Source organism: Mauremys reevesii, linkage group 8 (assembly GCF_016161935.1).
Source record: "Mauremys reevesii isolate NIE-2019 linkage group 8, ASM1616193v1, whole genome shotgun sequence".
NCBI classification, from domain to species: domain Eukaryota; kingdom Metazoa; phylum Chordata; order Testudines; family Geoemydidae; genus Mauremys; species Mauremys reevesii.
The window spans coordinates 102063070-102085660 of NC_052630.1; the positions used below are offsets into that span (position 1 = coordinate 102063070).

A 22591-nucleotide genomic window follows, 5' to 3' on the forward strand; every position below is an offset into this window, starting at 1 on the left:
AGCCTGCACCCACAACCCCTCCATACCCCAGCCCTGAGCCCAATCCTGCACCCTGAACCCCTCATTTCTGTCCCCAGCTGGAGCCCTCCCACCCTCCAACCCCCTACCCTAGCCCAGGGAAAGTGATTGAGGGTCGGGGAGAGTGAGCGACTGAGGGAGGAGGGCTGGAGTGAGTGGGGGTGGGGCCTCAACGACTGGGTGGGGCAGGGGTGGGGCCTCAGGAAGGGCTGGGGTAGCGGCAGGGCAAGGGTGTTCAGTTTAGTGCAATTAGAAAGCCGGCAACCCTACAAGCGGGGTGTGGAGGAACATCCAGGGTGGCAGCGGAGCCTGGGCCAGCCCCCATGGGGGCGGGGAGGGAGTGCCACCCACCCCTCTCCTCCCCCAGCTCTGCTCCAGTCCCACCCGCAGACATGTCCCCAGCTCCCAGCACCGCGTTGGGCCCCTTCCCGACTCTCTGCATGGCTCCGCTCCCAACCCCGTACCAGCCACTGGCCATGGCTCCACTCTCTGGCGTGGGCAGCAGCTGCCGGCCCTCACCGCAGTACAGCTGCAGCTCCACCCCAGCCTCGGCCCCGGGCCGTGGCCCTGTTCTCGCCCCCAGGCCCACCCCCAGCTGTGGCCTCAGCCTTAGCCCCCTTACGCCTGTTTGGGGACCACCGTTCTAAGCCTCCTTAGATGTTAACAACATCCTAACACAAAACAGCCAACACATCAGAAAAATGTAAGAACTTCGGAGCTTTTTATTTACTTATATTTGTTTTTATTTTACAACTGTATATGTATCTAGTGAAGCTGTTGGTGCTGCAGCCTGTCGTCGGTCCGGTTGCAGAACCAGGACCTAATATCCCACTGTAGTTTCCTGCACAGCTTTCAACTTCTCTGCAGGCACTTCTACAAAAAGTCCAATCCTTCCCCCACCCGCAATCTAAATTTCACCATCTTTCATGCCCCATAAAATCCAAGCTGAGCATACTCATAATTTGAAAAAGCTGAGAAAAGCATGGTTTAAAGGATTTTTAACCTTTGAAAGGCTCTGCGCCTGTCCCCAAGGGCTATAGCCAAAGGAGGAAATGGCTCATCCTAGGATTTCCTGTGGATTCTAAACATTTGACTAATAGAAATGAAAGCTTTAGAAAAATGTTAATGGGGAAGTGAGAGCAGAGGTTTTCCCAATATATTTTCACTGAAAACCTTCCTGCAGGCTGATGATTTTTAACAGCACTGCTCAGGTGAGGACTAGAGTGTTTCCCACGTGGGGATGGGTAACATAGTCCTATAACTTTTTTTGCTCATATGTTGTTATATTTAGGCTTGGCAGGATTCGATTTTTATTGGCAAAGGTGTGTAAATTTCTATTTCACCGAACATGCAAACTGTCAGAGTATTTCTACTGGTGATCATAGAAATTTACAGATGGGCACAAGCAAGAAAAATGTTCCTTGAGAACTTCTTAGAGTTTGATTTAAGGATATCTGCTTTGTATATTTTGACATGTGATGACAATTTGGTTTTTAACAGTTATATAAAACTTTAACTGATGAAATCTCAGCATCTACTATCATGAAATATTTGCCTGACCTCCCTTCCCATTGTCTGAACCACCAGTAACTTATTACAACTGTGGAAATGGATAACAATAAAAAAAAATGCTTAAAACCCATAATTTTGCCAACTATTTATATTGAAAAAGCTTTAAAATAAGCATTGATATCTGTCAAAATTATATATTTAGAAACCCAAATTCTGCTAAGGCTGCATATAAGTAGTTGTAATTTTTTTTATTATTTAAAAGGATGCAGCCAGATCAAATTTTATACACAACTTACGTTGTGCAGAGACGGTTTTACAAAATCTAAGACCAAGAGAATGTTTCCATTAATTAAAGCCCACGCCCCCTGGCAACAGTTTTTTAAACAAATAAAGAACTCAGTCGTGTCAACATTTACGCACGTTTGGTTTTAAGCATGTGAGTGCACCTGTTGTGTTCACTGGGATGGACTTCCATGTTTTAAGCATGTAAGTAAAGCTGGCTCAATAAACCCAATCCTGCAATCCTTAGGCCTACTCATACATGAGTAATTCCTTTCAAATCAATGGGTTTATTTGAGTGAGTGGGTCAGGATTTGCAGGATCAGGCCCAAACACCCTTCTGCAGTTTCTGAGTGATTTCAGAAAATGAAACTGACCTGAAATTGATGGTGTGCATGGGGGGCTGTGGGCTGAGCCTAGGGTCTGTTAGGCAAAGCTGAAAGCTTCCTAACAAGGCTGCGGCCTGCCATCCTTTGATCTCTCAGCCCTTTAGGAATCCCTCAAGGAATCCTAAAGGGCTGAGAGATCAAACTCCTGGTTTTCAAACCCCTGTTCTCCCAGAGTTAGGGGGCAGGGCTAACTCTGGGAGAACAGGGGTTTGAAAACCAACTCCTAAGCGACCAGAAGAGCTAGCAACCAGAGGAGTTTGGCAGGGGAATTGAGAGAGAGAGCGTGAGCCAGATACACCTAATAAACATTCTCTAAAATGATCCCAATAACCCTATCCCGGCCCAAGAAAGAACACAAACAAAAATCCTGCAAGAGTCAAAATAATGCAGGCAGAAGTCCAGCAGCAGAGTGGAGGTTATTCAGTTTATTGCACTGAATGCAGCGTGTATGATTGTCTGCCTTGCGGGCAAGTGGCATATGGGTGCATTTAGCGCTGGCAACTCATGGCCCTCAGAGACAGAGTACGGGTTCTTGAGACCAGAGTGGCTGAACTGGAGGAGCAAAGAGAGAGAGGTGCGTAGTCTGGGGGTGGGACTGCTCTACTCTGTCCTGGAAAGTCTCATCTAACAGCCTATGTGCTGTTGATGAGGATGAAAGTCTCAGGGAAGGAGAACATCAAGCTGGAGTGGAGGGAAATGATCCCATAGTTTGGACCCTCCTTCTAAATAATGTCATGGTGTCCTCTTGCACTCAGGATACCGCTCCAGGGGAAGGGAACCCTGTTATTAGGAAGAGACAGATAATAGTAATGGGGGAATTCAATTATTAGACATACTGGATGTGTGATGCTCAGGAGACCTTCATGGTGAATCGTCTGCCAGTTGCAAAGGTTTCAGACTTCTTAAGACATGTAGATAGGCTTTTGGGCAGTGCTGGGGAGGAGCTGGTAGTCATGGCATGTATAGATACCAGTGGCGTAGAGTATGGTAGGAGAGAGGTCCTGGAGCCCAAATTTAGGCTGCTAGGTAAGCGATTGAAGTCCAGGACCTCCATGGTAGCATTCTCTGAAATGCTTCCAGTTCCACCCGCAGGGCCAGTTAGACAGGCAGAACTTCAGGGTCTCAGCACATGGCTGAGATGAGGGATTTAGGTTTATTAGGAACTGGGGAACCTTTTGGAAAAGGATGAACCTATATCGCATGGGTGGCAGGTGAAGCTTCTTCTGGGGTAGGCTAGCTCCCCATCCCGCCTCTTCCGCCCATGGGCCTGCCCACATTCTGCCCACACTCATCCCCCCCACTGCCACTCACTGCGTGCATCCCTCCTCTCCTCTGTCCTCCTCGCCATGTGCGTCCCTCCTCTCTTCTTGTTCTGGTAACAGCAGGAGGTTTCGCTTTCCATCTGAGCAGTCTAGGTCTGGGCACTGAGGCTGGATTTCTGAGGTCCTGGGCACTGGGGAGGGGGGCTTGTTGCCCAGGTTTGCAAGCCAGGGCCATTGGCTGGTGCCTCTCTCTGGGAGCAGATGCCTGGCTGAGACCTAAAATTTGGACGTAGTGGTGGAAAAAGTGGAGCTGCTGAGCTCTGCTGTGAGTCTGGGTTGAGGGAAAGCTGGCAGGATTCACTCCAGATCCACCAGAGCTGTGACTTCCCGAATGCCCTCCAATCCACTACCAGGGCATCTCCCTCGCTGGGAACACAGGGAAACTGCTGCCCCAGAGCCACATGACTCAGAAATGCATTTCCTGAACAGCTTTGGGCAAGGCCTGTCACCGCCATGTTCTCCAGCCCCATAGCTGGCACCAGGAGCTGCCATTGCAGGATGCGTGTGGTGAGCAGCGGTGGGCAGAGGGAGAAGAGGAGGGGGACACGCAGTGAGCAGTGGTGAGGGGGAGGATAGGAGGGCCTCATGCTCTGTTATACCCATCACCTGTTCTGTACAGGAAGGATGGGCTCCACCTAAATCAAAATGGAACCAGAAAGGTCATAGAGGAGTTCTTAAACTAAGGACTGGAGGAAAACTGAACTGGTGTGGAGGAGCACATGGCTTGGACAGACACATCCCTTAGGGGATGATTTATTAAAGGGGATATTCTATCTCCTAGTAAAACGGAGAGGGTAGACGTTGCTAAAGTACAGGTGGGAACTGAAGAGAAACTGTCAAACAAAAAAAGTCCCCTTCAGTTACTTCACTTGAAGGCAGACAGCTAAACCTTGACCCATTTTGAAAGTCCTTGTAGACAAATGTAAAAGTCTAAATACTAAGATGGGTGAACTTGAGTGCCAGATATTGAAGGAGGATATTGATATAATAGGCAAGACAGAAACTTGATGGAATGATGATAATCAAAGGGACATGGTAATATCAGGGTATAAAATATATAAGAATGACAGAGTAGGTTGTGCTGGTGAGGAAGTGACACTCTGTGAAAAAGAGCATATAGTGAAATATAGTAAATATCTTAAATGACTCACACGGTACTATAGAATATCTAAGGATAAAAATTTTGTGCTTGCACAGCTACAGACTAGGGACTGAATGGCTAGGCAGCAGTTCTGCAGAAAAGGACCTAGGGGTTATAGTGGACGAGAAGCTGGATATGAGTCAACAGTGTACCCTTGTTGCCAAGAAGGCTAATGGCATTTTGGGCTGTATAAGCAGGGGCATTGCCAGGAGATCGAGGGACGTGATCATTTCCCTCTATTCAACATTGGTGAGGCCTCATCTGGAGTGCTGTGTCCAGTTTTGGGCTCCACACTACAAGAAGGATGTGGAAAAATTGGAAAGAGTCCAGCGGAGGGCAACAAAAATGATTAGGGGGCTGGAGCACATGACTTATGAGGAGAGACTGAGGGAACTGGGCTTGTTTAGTTTGCAGAAGAGAAGAATGAGGGGGGATTTGACAGCTGCTTTCAACTACCTGAAAGGGGGTTCCAAAGAGGGTGAATCTAGACTGTTCTAAGTGGTAGCAGATGACAGAACAAGGAGCAATGGTCTCAAGTTGCAGTGGGGGAGGTTTAGGTTGGCTATTAGGAAACATTTTCACTAGGAGGGTGGTGAAGCACTGGAATGGGTTACCTGGGGAGGTGGCGGAATCTCCTTCCTTAGAGGTTTTTAAGGCCAGGCTTGACAAAGCCCTGGCTGGGATGATTTAGTTGGGGATTGGACTAGATGACCTCCTGAGGTCCCTTCCAACCCTGATATTCTATGACTTGATAAAAACAATGTCCTGATAACAAAAGAAAAATAGGGAGAAGATCCCAGTGAACTGACCTAAGTGGTGGTGTGTGCCATTAAGAATACTCTTGGTGCTGTAAATGAAACTGCAGGGAAACACAGGACTGAAGGGTCTTTGACTTTTAATAAAATAACCACCAGGGGTTATAAAGCCAAATTATTTCTAGGAAACCCTCCTGTAAAATCACCCTAGATTAGGGTCCTGAGACATGACTGGGGTGCCTAAGAACTATGATAATACAAATAAATAATAAAAGTTCTATTAGTTCCACCTACTCAAATGTTGTTGTTCTTCCAACCATTCACTGACCTTCTCTAGAACAGGCTCCTGCGTAAGGATCTTTGAAAACCGAGCTTATGCTCAGCAGTTCTGTAATCAGGATAAATCACCCCCAAGTCTATCACTAATGAGCATAGGTACATCATCACTCATTTAAACTTGACTGCCTTTTATGAGAGACAGAAAAGTATACAATTACATTTTTTGTTAAGGAAGTGTTTTATTTCATGGCAGCTTGGATACTTGTGCATTTAAAGATCAAAAGCAATTAATGCTCCTGGTTGCTGAGGTTTCTCTGCTAATGCATTCCTGTTGTATTTCCAGATCTGGGATGAGAAAGCTCAATTAGCCCACTGGGACAGTGTAACAATTTGACACGACCATTTATTTTGCCAGAGGGGGAAGCTGAAAGGTGGCCGGGGGTGTGGGGGGGTGTGGGAAAGAGCGTGATCATATATTCTGCCTATTTCACAAGTGCTGGTTCCCCAGGGATGCTGAAGGTTTCTGCATATTACTCATTAAACGACAGCAGAGATGCCCCTGAATACGCCAGCGTTTTACTACTAAAGATGTTGGGAAGCTTCTGAACTGCATCTACCGAGAAGTTTCCCATTTAGCTTGGGCTTTGGGTTTTAAACAGCTGGTGGGGAAGGCGTAGCTCCTCCCAGCTCAGTCCTGTTCCTTGGCAGAGATGATGGAGCTTCCCTTATTTTCAGGCCATCACTTTTGCAGTAAAGTGAACGGCAGATGCAGTCTAAAACTCTCTGGCTCACCTTGATTTTTCATGTGCCCTGCACCCCACTGAAATCATGCCTGTAGGCAGGCCTATATTTTATGACCTTGATGAGGAGGGTGGCATATCCCAAAGCCTTCCCAGTTTTCTTTCCTATTCTAAGCTCTGCATCCATGTGACTCTCCTTCCGTTTGGGAAGGGATAAATGTAGCTCCTTCCTGAGCCACTGCTTGGGTTGGCCAGAAGGGGTCAACAAAGAGCGGCCAGAAGCACAAGCCTCATCTGGGGCTGATAAGGGTTCCTCTGCAATGCTGCTGCATTCTGCTGATCATTCATGCTCTTGTGACCTCAGTCCACCAATATATATCTATTGTGTGTATTTGTGCAGGTGCTGTTTGCTTTGAACCAAACCTTGCTACAACATGAAAGTCTACGAGCAGGCAGCTTGCAGGCCCCATACACTACTGAAGATCTCATCAAGCATTATAACTGTGGAGACCTGAACGCTGTCATATTCAATCATGATACTTCTCAGGTAAGGCCATTTCCCAGCTGCCACTGAAGGCTAGGCATGAACAAACTGGCTAAGAGGTATCAGTAATTACGATGATGTTGATGCCCGTGTCATAGAATGCCCGGCCTTAAGATTTTAAGTAGAGGAGCTACCCTACGAGAATCCTTGATCCAAACGTTCCCTGTACTGTCACGTGTTTGAAATCAAATCCCAGATTAGCATCTAATTTCTGAAATGGTCCCTGTCTCTATAACGGTACAGGTCAAACATCCCCTAAACTTAAAAATCTGTATCTAGTTTTCAATTTTGCATCCTCTGCCCATCGAAGAGTTAAAGTACACCAGCTGTGTTCCAGAAAGGGCATCCTCACCACACCTCTGTAAGGTAGAGAAGTATTACATTGTACAGAGAGGGAAACTGAGGCATCCAGCAATACTTGCCCCAGGCCACATAGGGAGCCTGTAGTAGAGCAAGGAACAGAATCCTGATTTTGTGAGTCCCACTCCAGCCCGTTGACCATAACCTCATCTTTCCTTACCCCGCCCTTCTTGTTTTTCCTGTGCCTCTTGCTCCTTTTTTGTTCTCCACATGTCTCTCATTTGTCCGGGGAGCGAATGGGTTTTACCTTTGAGTTGCTTTAGGCATTCTTGGCGGAGGCAGGGATGACAATTGAAAAGCTTTGCTAGGAATGTGTCCAAACAAAAGATGGAGTAAACCTTATGTAAATAGGCTACAAGGCTAAATAACTTCTCAAACATGCTATAATCCAATAATATTATATGCGTCTGTTGCAGCCTTCCAGTCTGTGTTGGTCTTAGTTATCTGGTGCTAATAAAGCCTTCCAGTGTAGCTGGATCCTTCTTTGCAGACCAGCTGATGGCTGGTGGCAAACTCTGAGAGAGTGTGCTGGTTTTATATGCATATGTTAATTTCTTTCTCTCTGCTATCTGTGTGGAGACAGGATGTTTCTTAGGCCATCATCTACTGCTGCTCTGATGCAGGGTGACTTAGAAAATTGAGCACTGGACTGGGACTGAAGAGGACCTTCTATTCCTGGCTCTGCCACTGGCTGGGTGAACTTGGTCAAGTCACTGCCCCTCTATGTGCCTCAGTTTCTCCACCTGCACAATGGGGATAATGGGATGGACCTCCTTGGTAAAGTGCTTTGAGATCCATGGATGAAAAGCACCGTATAAGAGCTATGTATTATCATTGTAACTCCAACAGAGTGTGACCTCCATCTTAGCTGGGTCTTACCTGCACCTGGGGAATAGATGAAGGGTCTGTCTCTTTCTTACACCTTGGCAACACTTGTATAGCTTATCATGCCATTTGAGTCCCACTGGGATGCAATTCAGTCATCTCCATGGCAACCACATATGATGCCTTCAAAGGAGGACCAGACATTGATAAAATGAACTAAGAAACACAGATCCTTTTGTCAGTCTAAGTAGAGGCATTAGAGAACCTGTCATCCTTTCAGGGCCTGATTCTGACACCTTTACTCCTCGTGGGTAGTGCCATACTGTGTGAGGAGTCACTGTTTCTCAGTGGAACTCTGGGCACTGGAAGGTGCTACTCAGCATGCATGAATGTGGCAGAACTGGGACATTAATGCAGCAGTTCTAAACCTGTGTTCTATGGACGACCAGACTGGAGCCCCTAGTGGAGAGCCATGCATTGGGAGGTTGGGAAAGAAGTGGTCCAGATGGGAACATTTCTCTACTTAACGTGGTACGCAGAATGAAGGAGCTGGAGAACCAACGATGCTGTGTACCATTGAGAGGGCAACCAGAGGTGCCATCTTTCTAAGTTGCTGGGAGGTGCTCAACCCCCACTCCGCACCAGACCCTGCCCCCACTCCACCCCTTCCTCCAGCCCCAAAGCACCCATTGAGTTGGCGCCTATGAAGACAACCATAATAACTAGTTGTTTGTTTGTATTATCACAGCATCTCAGAGTCTAAGTCATGGACCAGGATCCCACTGTGCTAGGCTCTGTACAAACACAGAACAAAGATGGTCCCTGCCCCAAAGAGCTTACAATCTAAACAGAAGACAAGAGATGATGGAGGATACAGACAGCTAGTGTTTCTGGAGGCATCATGGCCAAGGGATTTGAAGGAGTGCAATGAAGTGACTTTCTGGATGTTAAAGGGAAGCTCCTCCGAAGCATGAGGGGCAACATGGAAAAAAGCATGAAGGGGCTTGTTTAGCCTTCCATCACCCACTTGTTACATTTTCAGTCAGAGGTGGGAGTTGACCCTTTGATACTGAATGAGAGACGATAGGGCCTTGAAAAAGAAGACAAGTAGCTTATGTTTAGAACTGTAGGGTTAGAAGGGACCGCAAGGGTCCCTTTGTGTGTTGATGTGTTAGAGAAAAGGGTATGAGTGAAGGGCTGCAAAGAGAGGATCACAAAGGTATTTGAGGTAAATACATGACCATTTTACAGATGGGGACCCTGGAGGCTCAGAGATAAGTTGGTCAAGGTCAAAAGGCAAGTGACAGAATCAGGCATGGAACCTAGCTGTCCGTCTCGTCTTATCTTTTAACCACTATAAAACAGTATAGTCTCTCCAGCGATATATCCATGTTCCCTAGAACAATTTGCAGCTGTTCCCACTGATTGCAGTGACACATAGGAACTCGGTGTGAATAAATCACAGATGCCTGTAACAGGCCTGCATTTTAGACTAGCGAGGAAGAGAATGTTTTTTTAAAAGCTCTTCTCCTTGCAAATTCTAGGATCAAATACTGCATTAAAAACATGCCATTTAGTATCAGGGGAAATAAAAGTTCCAAGCAACATCTCTCGCCAGAGTCCCACAGAGCAGACAGTTAGAACAGATTAGGCCACTTACAAGCCAGGGAAAATGAAAATACCATAGAATATTCCGGGCCACATAGCAAAATGTTGTCAGTGACAAAACTCTTGTTGACTTAACCGGGGACAGAATCGGGCCCAATACTTCTCTCCTGTGTTATTTTTTTTTATTTTTAAAGGCAGATTTGGATTTCAAGTGTTTCATACATGACAAAAGGATGCACTTTGAACTACTCAGGGTAGCTCCAAAGCTTATGTTCTAGTTGGGTGCTTTTTTCAAGCACGCATGGAGATGCCATGTGATTTGGCTACCAAATTAGATTAGCCTTTGTGAAGTATATCTAAAACATATCCTTTTACTGGAGCTCACAGGATTCTTGGCTTGAATTTAAGCAGTGTGGTTTATGATGGCCTGATAAGTTTGCAACCCTCCCCAGGATGTTATGTACAGAAGATGATGGGCCTACAAGTAGAAAAAGACTATACGTTCCGAAAGCACAAGTATCATTACTTAAATTTCTGGGTAAATGCAATATTTGCTAATCCTGGTGGTAGAATTGTCAGCATTTTTGGAAGACAGTACTGTTCTTCTGTAACATCTGACAGCTGGGGCAGGATTTCAGAGCTCTAGGCTAGTCCATGCAGCTGGTACTAAACTAAATGCACTGTGAAATGTCACCTGGAAATAAAACCGTATTGGAGAGAATAGGTTTTTAGGTAAGGCACTAGTTAATATGCAAGAGCAGTAATTCAGCTACCTAACATTTGCAGGTCATGCTGCCATGCAGAATAATAATTTACCCAAGATTTAGTTACAGCCTGAAAGATGCATCTGGGTTTCTTCAGAGAGAGATCTGTCCTACAGAGGAAGGATGGGCCAGTGGTTGGGACAGTGGAAATATGGGTTCAGTTTCTGACCCATCTCACACTTCATTGAGCAAAATGGGGTGATAGTACTTTGTACCTCTTGGGGATGTTGTGAGGATAAACCCATTAAAATGTTTGTTGGCAATGCCTGCCACAAGTGCCTTACGTAGATATGGGCCAGATTATCAGATGGTGTAAATTGGAAAAGCTGTACTGAAGTCAGTGGCGCTATGCCGGTGTATGCCGCTATGCCGGTGTATGCTGCTATGCCAGGGCTTAGTACATAAGTGGCCATAGGATACACTGGCTCAGGGTGTTAAGGGTTCTGGGCAGGTAGTGTTCCCTCTTGCCTGATCACTGCTGTCTTTGGTTGCTGAAACTCATGGATAGGGAACGGCTTGGATGAAGAGAGCAATACTGTGGATAATGGCACTCGGCCTCCAAAGCCCTACTCGCGGGGATGGTAGAAGCTGTTTGCTAGAAACCATAAGGTGTTCTAATATTATGGCAATTATTGAAGCCTAAGTAGATGATCGACAAACAACCTATCTCCTTTGGAAACCTGGATTCAAACATGGATTACAGTGCAGGGTCTGGAATAAAATGAGGTCTCCACATCACAAAAGCACCCTGCGGCTTGTCGGTGTCGGCGGACACTGCAGCCCTCAGGAATGGAAGAGCAGAGGGTACTCCATGTTGGTATTGAGGTGCATTGGCCAGGCAGTATGGGACCTGCTGTGCTGCACTGTTAGATCAAACTGCAGTTGGGGGTCAGGTTGCTTTGACAGAGCTGGGTGAGAGAACATGTATAGAATACTCCTCATTGCTATGCCATATCTCCGTAAATTCAGATGAGACCCTTGCATTCCCAAGCCCTAAATAAATCCGCCATAATATTCTTTTTTAAATCTATTTTTAAAAAAGGGGAGAACCGCAAAGCCAGCCCTCCCTGCAGTTCCGTGACGCTGCCCTCTGTATGGGCGAGCACCATTTCTCCAAGTTCATAAATCCTTAGTTAAACGTAATAAAACGTAACAGGACCAAGCTTACTCAAGTAGGCTATGACACAGAAGTGGAGAAGGAAAAGTATCTCCTGCTTGTACCCCCTTCTTCTAACAATTGATCCTTCTGTGACTCTTTCAGTTAAAAGATTTATGGTGGACTTTCTGGACAGAGAGTCAAAATGATACTGAAATGAAAATACTATGACGACAGAGATGGGGTAGGAATGTTCTGCTTTCGTGCTAGACTTGAAAAAAAAGTTCCCTTCCCCTTTATGGAAGGGTACTGTAGGATTTAAGGGGGGTAGCCCGACCAGATTGGATCAATGAAAGGAAGGTGCAAGAAATCTTCTAGAGTAAAACTGAGATCCGCCTCTAGAGGACATTTCTTCCCACCCTCAGGCAGTTAGTACGTTGTTTTAAGATCTGAAGCCTCTGGGGTTTTATCCTTTATGTTATTTTCCTCCCAATCTGATGTAAGTGTGGCTTTTCTCCCTGTTCATATAAATGGAATAACACAGGTTTTTTTTAATACCAATAAACTCTTTGGCTTCAGTGGTATCTTGTGACAGGGAATTCCACCAGTGAATTATGTCTAAATTTAATTAGGTGTTAATGGCCAATGTGTGTTAACTTATTGTATATGAATTTGTGTATCAAAGAATTCCTTTTGTCCATTTGAAATGTATTGCCTCTCAGTGTAATTGGATTTCTCTTTGCTCTTGTATTGAGAGAGGATAAATAGGAGGGTCTACTTTTCTTTGTTTTCCTTTCCATCCTACCCCCATCATTACTGGCTTCCTATTTGCCCCTAGACTCCATTTCAGCATCACATAGTCCCTCCTCCCACGTGTCCTGTCCGGGTATCCTTCTCCATTCTCAGCCTTCTCTTGTGTCCTCCCCTGTGGAGCGCAGTGCTGATCTGGCACCGTCATAAGTCCCCACTTCTATACTGCATTTTGGAGCCAATTGCGGTTGAACTCGAGCCCGCTGAATAAAGTGCCTGTGCTGTTTTATGATGATGGCAATGCAATAATCGTAATTTATGTTTATGTAGCACCTTTCCCACAGACCTGCCTTTACAAACTGCAAGCCTTACTGGGCCTGGTCCAGAGCCCATTGAACTCAATGGGGAGTCTTTCCATTGACTTGAGTGGGTTGAGGATTAGGCCTGCACTGTGCAGCCGCTCAGTGGGAGAAGTCTCCCGTTTGTATAGTGGCTGTGCACAGTTTCAGGCTCTGCACTCTCCCGAACAATAATAATTCACATCTTATATAGCAGACCTCCAAGGGCTTTACGAAAGAGGTCGGTATCATTATCCCCATTTCACAGATGGGGACACTGAAGCATGGAGACATGACATGACTTGTCTAGTGGCAGGAATAGACATCCTGAGTCCCGTGCTGTATTCACTAGGCCTCACAGCCCTCCCACTAGATTTCCCTCTAATCCGGCCCAGCAAATTGTGCAGCTGGCATTAAGTGCTGTGGCAGCATGCGCTGCGCATCACGCTTCTGATCATATGAAATTTAAGATGTATAAATTTATGTCACATCAAAGGAGCTTGCCCTCTCTACCCCCAAAGAGAAAACTTGCTGAGTGTCGCTGTACATCACGTTTGTTGTCTATAAATCACTTGGCTGTGTTACATATCCCTTGAAAAATGTTATCAGCGCATCCTGCGCTTAAACCTGTCCTTTTAAGATGTAAAGGTCCTGATCATTTGCATCACCTCATTAATTTGCCTCCGTTCTAGTGCTGGATAAATACAACTGAGTATCTGGCTCGCTTCCAAAGCTAGTCAAGGAAAACTATCTGTGGAATGCCCCGGCTACAATAAATACAAACTGTACAGCTGAAACCATTAAGTGGAGTGTTGACTGATAAGCAGGCCCCGGATTTGTCCGAGGAATGGAGTTTTATCAAGGTAAAAGAAAATAAATCTGCACACCAAAAGCGCAGCTATTGAAACGGGACCGTTTGGAAACATCTTATCACCTTCAGACATAAGCAGCTTAGACGAGCTGGCACAGCATCTTGTCTTTCCTTCAAAAGTGATTACTCTTCCCAATGAAGCTCTGGACGGAGCACTGGGCTTCACAGGTGTTGACCCAAAGGAGCTCTGGTTCAGGTTCTAGACAAAGAATCAGTCTTGCAGCCCTTGCGTAGGCATTCGCTCCTACTGAAGCCAGTAGATCTCCCATGATTGGGCCATTATGTCTGGTGACCAGAAATGCTGAACTGAATTGTGACATGATTGTCCAGGGCAGCTCATGCTCCTGAGTGTGAGCTGAAGAGGCCAGCTATCTGCTTCTCTCTGCACTCTGAGGCAGGACACTTTGGGGCAAATACGCTGTTTGCAGAGCCAGTTTGGAAGCATCCGTGCTCTTGTGAGATCACAAGTTCTGCTCCACTTTGTGCCCGAATCAAATCTTTGGATCCTCAGACCCTCCAACTTTGTAGGCTTTTGGAACAAGAACCCAGAGCCAGAGCCAAAATGTGCAAAAGGCCTCTAATTTTTACAATGGGTCAAAGCAAAATACCAGATCTGAACAATCTCAAACTCTGGCGCAAGGCCATGTATGTGTTTTTTGGACATTTGGAGCCATATCCACAATTTTCAGCTTGGGGTCCATCCCTTTTTAATAGCACTGGTCGAAAAAAAACATTCAGGGGCAAAAAATTAAAATTTCAAAATTTTCATCCCACAACTTTTGAAAAATAAATTGTTTTGTTTATTTTAAACCTTTCAAAGTTCAGAATGTGTTTATTTATTTGGTTTGAGAAATTTTGACTAGGTCTACTTAGTACTATGAGACCAAACTTTAAAGAGATCCTCCAAAGAGACAGAGTGTGGGCTTGCATACACGACAATGGGTTTGCCAGTATATCTGTACTGATGTAACTAGTGGAGTTCTTCTCTTGGTATACTTAAACCACCTCCTCGAATGACGAGCTATCTCAGCAGAATGAGTCTTTTGCCAGTATAAGATGCATCTACATGGGGTTTTTTTTTGCCAGTGTGACTCTCTTGGTTGGGGTGCATGTGTGGTATTTTGGGGGGCGTGTGTTGTTGTTTTTTCCACACTCCAAGCCAACACAGCGATGCTGGCAAAACTTTTTAGAGTAGACCAAGATTTAGTGTAAGAAGTCTTTGGAATCCAAGAGTATCTGTCAGCCCTGTATAAATTGCTGTAAAGCATTTGAACAGTCCCTTATTTTTAAGGAGCTGGTTTTATGAAGTTGGCCTTGGAAGGACTTATTTAATCCTACTAGTTCAAGTGAAATGGGAAGGACTTGTTTGTTTTTTAACTATATTGTGGCTTAACTATGGGAAATGCTGTTTTTCTTTTGTCTTGTAGCCAGAGGACATTTTTGTCACCTCATTATAAAAAAAAAGAAGAAGAAGAAGAAAAGAAAAGAAAGAGAGGAAAAAAGGCATTTGACTGCCCTGACTTGGCAGGATTAGAATTCAAGCATTCCACAAGAATGACCAGAGTTCCACATGTTCCTTGAACACTGCAGGCCAGATCCTCAGCTGGTGTAAATCAATGTAGCTCTGTTGTATTCAATGAAGCTATGCTGACTTACATCAACTGAGAATCTGGTGCCTAGATTTTAATCACCTTGGGGACAGTTGTTTATAGACTAAGGTCAAATCATGTGTTGATTTATACCCTATGCAACTCTGTCTGCCCAGAAACTGGTCACTTTGATCTACCCTGGGGTAATACCATTGATTTCAGTTGTTTCTCCTGGTTTCCACCTGTAGAGCTGGAGGAGAATCAGGCCATTTTGGTTTTGGGGGGACCATTTCGAGCATTTCTCTTTGGGGAAAGGGAGTTTTTGTGACTCTTTCCTTCCTTCATTCCCCATCCTGAAATTCTAGGGCAAAATCCTGGCCTGAAAAAGTACTTGCCAATCTTATATCTTCCAAGAGGTATGCTCCAGGGTGTAGCAGATGTTTGTTTGGCTGCCTGGCTGATTCTAATTGAATTGGTGCAAAGTCCTGGGTTTCATTAGAACAATTCATGATACCAAAACTCTCAAAACTTTATGAAGCTGCAGATGTTCCTGGAAGTGAGCAAAAGAGGCCAGTTATCTTGTCCTTGCTGCACTCTAGGGCTGGACACTTCTGGGTAACTGCCATCCTGTTGCAGAGTCAATTCAGATCCCATGCTCTGGTGGGGTCATAAATTCTACTCTTCCTGGACCTGAATCAAAACTTCAGGTCTTCAAATCCTTAAGCTTTGTCAGAGTTTGGAACAAAAATCCAGATCAGGAGCTGAAATTTGCAAAAGGCCTCTAACTTTCATACTGGATCCAACCAATGTACCAGATCTGAGTAATCTCACTTTGGGTGGGTGACGTGCGTGTCTGTGTGTGTTTTCAGATCTGATGTTGCCCTAATCTATAATTCTTCCTAGCCTGCATTTTGATCTTTGTTTTTTTGTGGAATTTGACAGACCTCTTACAAACTGGATCTTTTGGACTACACTATTTTTTTTTTTTTGTTTAAAATCGGGTTGCAAACTTTATATAAACATCCAGTCTGGCCACAAACATTGTAATAACATAAGAACGGCCATAATGGGTCAGACTAATGGCCCATGGAGCCAGTATCCTGTCTCTGACAGTAGCCAATGCCAAATGCTTCAGGAGGAATGAACAGAACAGGGCAATTTCAAGTGATTCATCCCCTGTCATCCAGTCCCAGCTTCTGGCAGTTGGAGGTTTGGGGACATCCAGAATATGGGTCTGCATCCCTGACCATCTTGGCTAAATGCCATTGATGGACCTGTCCTCCATGAATGTCCTTTTTTGAACCGTTACTCTTTTGACCTTCACAACATCACCAGGCAATGAGTTCCACAGGTTGACTGAGCATTGTGTGAAGAAGTATTTCCTTTTGTTTATAAACTTCCTGCCTGTACAAAACAGATATGAAAAAAACACACAGCCATTTTCCCTTGAGCCCAGACAACACCTACTCATGAAAAACCATCCTAGCCTGAGCCTTTGCCTGTATCCTCTATCAACCAGCTGCTCTCCCAGTTTGTAGAAGAGGGTAATATGAAAAATACCTTTTTGAAAAAAAAGAAAATCCTGGCCACAGGTTCTTTGCTTTATTGCCACACTCTTTCCTTTGATCAGGATCCTCACTTGGGAGTCTTGGCAACTCAGAGGCGATGGTTTTAGTGTCGGAATAGCAGAAACTTTTTGTCAAAGGAAACAAAGGGTTTTGAAGAAAAATAGAAAAACATGAACTTTTCCAGATGTTTGCAGCTTGCGAGGGTTTGCCTCAACAGTCACGACTTTGGGGGTTTTGAGGGGATATTAGTAAGCGTTAGGGGTTACCCTCAAAACTGAAACCTGACCCTCTATTTGCATATGCTGGAGGCTTGTCATCCTTATTCAATTAATACACGAATCCCAGTAATCCACCCCTAAGTATACACTGCATACTTGGGTGAAGCTTGCAGAAAGGGGCTACGCTCCTTGTTCTGACTGTGTTTTGTTAAGACTTCTTTAATCAAAACACTCATTCAGATAGGGAGGCCCGGCTGCATATTTTGGCATCGCTACCAAAAGGGGGCGGGGGCCGATGTTGATTTCTTTTTCCTTTAAGTGCTTGGAAAGTGACTATTTAACTGGTGTGGAAAAATAAATAGAAAACATACACGGAGGTCATGACTTCTCCAGGATTCATTGGAAGCCTTTTAAAAGGAATAAACATCTCCCCCCTCAAGGTGTTTGTGACACTCATGGCCAATATTTGCAGCCATTCCCCCCACCCCGTTAAGCTTAAATTCATGACAGTGGGGAGGGGGAGATGGGGGTTGGTTCTGGTGCCCAGTGTGAGCAGAAATGGCATTAGACTTTCTGCAGTCCCTATAAGGTCACAACTCCAACCCTGAACAAGCCAACTGCTCCACCCTGGGTACTTCTGCTGGGGTGGAGCACCATTGACGTCGCTGGTGCTTGGTGGAGGTCTTGGGCTCTACCCATACAGGGCTCCTCCTAGGATCAGAGCCTGCTGGAGAGGTGGGATCAGTCCAAGAGCTGCCCTCCTTCTCCCAGGACCCCCTGGCAAAGGGATGAATTGGTCTGTGAGATCTGTCACGTTCTGCTCCTGGAGAAGGAGTAATTGAGCATTGAGTTCCCTCCCCAGCTCTTGCTGCCATCTGCATTCCAAAATATATTCGAGATTTATAAATCTAGATGTTTCAGTGCCACTAAGAGACCAAACGAGATGAGAGCAGTGTGGGCTAGTGGCTGGCACACAGGCCTGGGAGTCAGGCACTCCTGAGCTCTGAGCCTGCCACGGACACCGAGTCCTAGAGTTCCCCCTTTCCCCACAGCAGCTGCTGCTCCCTTCCTCTCTCACTCCGTTTCCCACTTTCTCTTGTCTTTCTCTCTCTCTCCCTCCTTCCACCTCTGTATCCTCCCTCCCATAGGATTCCTGGTGGTGCCACTGAGCCCTGCAACACCAGGGTCATCGGAGCAGGGCCTTCTCCTCCTCCTCCTCCTTCCTTGTTCTTCCCTGCTACTGCTGTCTCCAGGGAAAAGGGACACAGACTTACTAGCCAGTCTGGCCTCCGGCTGCTTTTCAGCTGAAGGGGTGGGGCAGGACGAGCTGACTTTGCCGAAGAGGCAGAGAAGACTGAAAATATGCCCCTTGCTAGTGAAATTTGTTCCCCCAGCCCCATGAAAATGGATGTTGGCCTGCACCGCACAACAGGTTTGAAACACCTGGTCTCAATAGCGGCACTGAGAGAGGTGAGCTGCCCAAGGTCCCAGGAGCAGAGCTAGGAACGGAACCCACGCTGTATGACTCCCCCTGCCGTTCCCGACTGACTAGGCCATTTTGTCGGCAGAGGAGCAGGCAGGTGCCCCCTGTACTTTGCGGTACTGCCAGGTCACTTCCTGCCTGAGATGACGTTCTGTGCTGGGTGGGTGTGTGGGACTGAAATCTGATTAGCAGAATCGTGAATGTGTTTAGTATTTTGAGATTTCTGGCCAATGCAAGTACCGGGCTAGATTTGTGTGTCATGTTAAGGCTCCTATAAACCTCTCCAGCAGCCTGTATGTCAGAAGATCCCCCTGGTGGGAGCAAGCTGGCTTACCTGCTCTGGCTATGCCCTCTTCCACCTCCAGCATGTCCTGGCTACGTCCTAGACACCTCACTCGCTGCTTCCTCAGGCCTTTTCCCAGTTCTACACAGCCCTGCACGGTGCTTACCCGCTTACAGCTGTGCAAAGTGGGTGTGAAAAGCCACCTCCCGTGTAAATAGAGGCATAGGATGAGACCTAGTCCAGTATCTAAATGGTTGCCAGTACCAGATGCCTGAGAGGTAAGAACCCCATGCCAGGCAGTTGTGGGATAATCGACCCCATCCTGCTTAAGGGAGAGCAGATTTTGAGTGAGATGAAGGAGTAACTGCATTGATTTCTCCCACTTTGCCTAGAAAATCTTTTCACATACCCGTTAGGCTTCTGGTATTTTATTTTTCCTGTTAAAAGTCACTAATAAATGGAGGATTTATTTGGCTGGTGGCAGGGCGTTAATCTGCATCAGTGCCCTGGGCAAGCACACCAGTGTGCATGGCTCCTTTACGGTTTCCTCTTTCTCCATTTTGCATAATAACCCAGGAGTTGATCTGTTTGGAAGCTGCCAACTTTGGGCCATACCAGATTAATTAGCCGCCTCTTTTCTTGGCTAGTGAGGGCCCTTTCGGAAGGAAACTCATGGCTCCTGGAGCAGAAACGGTTGAGTCAGCAACCGTCATCATTTCAGCAACCACAATCCCATGTCGGCTTTATCCTTCTCTTGGCTGCTCTTATGCTCACAGTCCATTCGGCGTGCACTATTGGAATTCTTCACATTACAGGCTAAAGGAACCATAGATTGTTCGGCCAGATGTTAGAAATGTCCATAAATCAGAGGAGAACAGGTGTCTTCCAACTCCAAGTAGTATATTTTGTAGCACTGGAGTAAAAAAGCAATGCCCCATTGACCTTTGTTAGCAGTAGACTCCCTTCCCTGTATAGGCCATGATAACCATGACTTAAATGTCCGCCTCTTGCTGAAAAACACTGGTATAAATTGAGAGCAGCTCAGCTGGGCTCAAATTGAATCTTACATACTATGACAGGTTGGCAGCCTTTAGAACTCTCCTTGGGGTTTTTAGAATCCTGTTTGAGCAGCATTGTCAATTCCTGTGATTTTAATCGGTGTTTTGCATAAGGCCCTGGATTTCAATATAGCACAGGTCTAGCCTTTATGTTGCAGAGAAAAGCTAGGAAATGTGACGTCTAAAGGCTCAAAACCCAGAAGGCCAATACAAAGTGGCGATCTTTTTAAAAAAAAAAAAATCTCATGCTCCTTAAGCCAATCTATATGATTTTGGAGGGCTTGATTCATGATTTTTTAATCTTGCTGACTTGGCAATATTGCTTATGGATGCAGGGCTCCTCTGACATGTCCTGTTAATTGAGGAAGGATGGCCTGTGGTTGATTAATGGAGATATCCTGTCTCTTAGAGCTGGAAGGGACCCTGAAAGGTCATTGAGTCCAGCCCCCTGCCTTCACTAGCAGGGCCAAGTACTAAATTTTGCCCCAGATCCCTAAGTGGCCCCCTCAATGATTGAGCTCACAACCCTGGGTTTAGCAGGCTAATGCTCAAACCACTGAGCTATCCATCCCACCCCACTCAGGAGATCCATGATCAATTCTCTGTTCTGCCACTGACTTTCTCTGACTGGACATGTCACCTAATCTCAATCTCTGCCTCAGTTCCATGACTGTAAAATGGGGATACCACGCGAGTTCTCTGTTTAGATTGTGAAGTGTTTGGGGCAGGTACTGTACCTTACTGTGTTTGTGTGTGTGTGTGGTGCCCAAATGGTAGGAATCAGGAGTTTGAACCCCACTTACAGGTGAAGTGGGATTACTGCTGAGCCATAGTATAGGTGAATTCAGTTAGCTTTCAACCAGGCTATAAAGGGGGTTGGAGGAACCTCTCTGAGGCAGAGAGAGGGAACTAGAGTCTGGGACCGAGGTTCTTCAGGGAAAACCCTAAGGACCACCTGACCTGTGGGGAAAATGCTTATTCTGAGGTTTGTGTTTGAGTGTTGTACCAATAATGCCCACCTCAGGAAAGGGAATGTATGGTCTCCATAGTGCATACATTGGCAGCAATGACACTTGCGTAGACACTGGGATGTCTTCAGTAGGGTTTCTCTGTTTTGACACGGGGGTAACTGAGAAGAATAAATGGACACAAATCAGATATTAGGAATGGCAATATACAAAAACCTGTAGGAGAACACTTCAACCTCCCTGGCCACACAATAGCAGATCTTAAGGTGGCCATCCTGCAGCCAAAAAACTTCAGGACCAGACTTCAAAGAGAAACTGCTGAGCTTCAGTTCATCTGCAAATTTGACACCATCAGCTCAGGATTAAACAAAGACTGTGAATGGCTTGCCAACTACAGAACCAGTTTCTCCTCCCTTGGTTTTCACACCTCAACTGCTAGAACAGGGCCTCATCCTCCCTGATTGATCTAACCTCGTTATCTCTAGCTTGCTTCTTGCTTGCATATATATACCTGCCCCTGGAAATTTCCACTACTTGCATCTGACGAAGTGGGTATTCACCCACGAAAGCTCATGCTGCAAAACGTCTGTTAGTCTATAAGGTGCCACAGGATTCTTTGCTGCTTTTACAGATCCAGACTAACACAGCTACCCCTCTGATACTTGTCTCAATAGTGAAAATTGCACCATGCTGGTGTTTGCTGGGCCTGATTTTGATTTTACACTGGTGTGAATCAAGAGAGGCTCCATTGTGGTCAGTGGTGTTCTACAGGGGTAGATGAGCTCAGGAGTAGTCATTTCTATTGTGGCAGGAAAAAACAACTAACTGGAGACTGTAAAAAGACCATAAGTACAGGCTGGGCCTGCTTTGTTTTATTCACCAGTGAATTTGGCTTGACGTGTCTGCACTTACACGTGTCTGAGGTAATTGTTTTCAGGTCAGTTTGGTAAATCTCTGATTCTTTGTGTCAGTCCCAAAACTCCTCTAAACATTAAAAAAAAAAATCAACCCAAAACACCCCTGTGAAAAAATGTACTTCAGTGTTTATAACATCTCAGTTCCGTCTTGGCAGGAGCTAGGCCATTATCCCTCTCTGTGTTTTGCTTCCTGATAATGATACTGCAGGACGTTGTGCTAACGTAACATGCTTCCTCTGTCTCAGTACAGATGTGGAGACCAAGCTGCTATTCTGAAGCTTTACACGAAGGCTTTTATACTGACCGCTGTGGTAGAACCCAGCTTATTTCTAGATAATCTTTATTGTCACTCAGGCCTAGGGTGACCAGATGTCCAGATTTTATGGGGACCGTCCCGATATTGGGGGCTTTGTCTTATATAGGTACCTATTGCCCCCCGCCCCCTGTCCCAATTGTTCAAACTTGCTGTCTGGTCACTCTACTCAGGCCTGTAACCTAGGGATCTTCTTTGACTCAGACCTCTCTCTAGTGCCTCACATCCAGGCGATGGCTAAATCTTGCTGCAGAACATTTATCCTCACAACACCTCTGGGAGGCAGGCCAGCTCTGTCGTTCCCATTGTACAGATGGGTAACTGAGGCACAAAGAGACAAAGTGACTTGTCCAAAATCACACAGGAAGTCTGTGGTGGAGCAGGGACTTCAGCGCAGGTCATCTAAGGGGGAGGGGAGAAATAAAACCCCCTTGAGCGACATAAGTTCTGCCGGCATAATCGCTCATGTGCACAGTGCTATGTTGGTGGGAGACGCTTTCCTGTCAGCATAACGCTACTACGTGAGTTCTCATACAGCGGCACAGCTGTAATGACTCTGTGAGCCTGTGAGTGTAGACATGGCCTTAGTCTCAGGCTTGCGTC

The 22591-nt window shown here is 45.8% G+C and overlaps 1 protein-coding gene across 1 annotated transcript in view; it reads left to right on the forward strand.

Annotated features, from left to right (window-relative positions):
- TRABD2B (TraB domain containing 2B) overlaps positions 1–22591 on the forward strand; it is a 383471-nt gene that overhangs the window by 202990 nt on the left and 157890 nt on the right. Inside the window, exon 3 of the mRNA XM_039483378.1 lies at positions 6836–6982. Within this exon, the coding sequence (XP_039339312.1) occupies positions 6836–6982 (147 nt within the window). The remainder of the gene's footprint in view (positions 1–6835; positions 6983–22591) is intronic.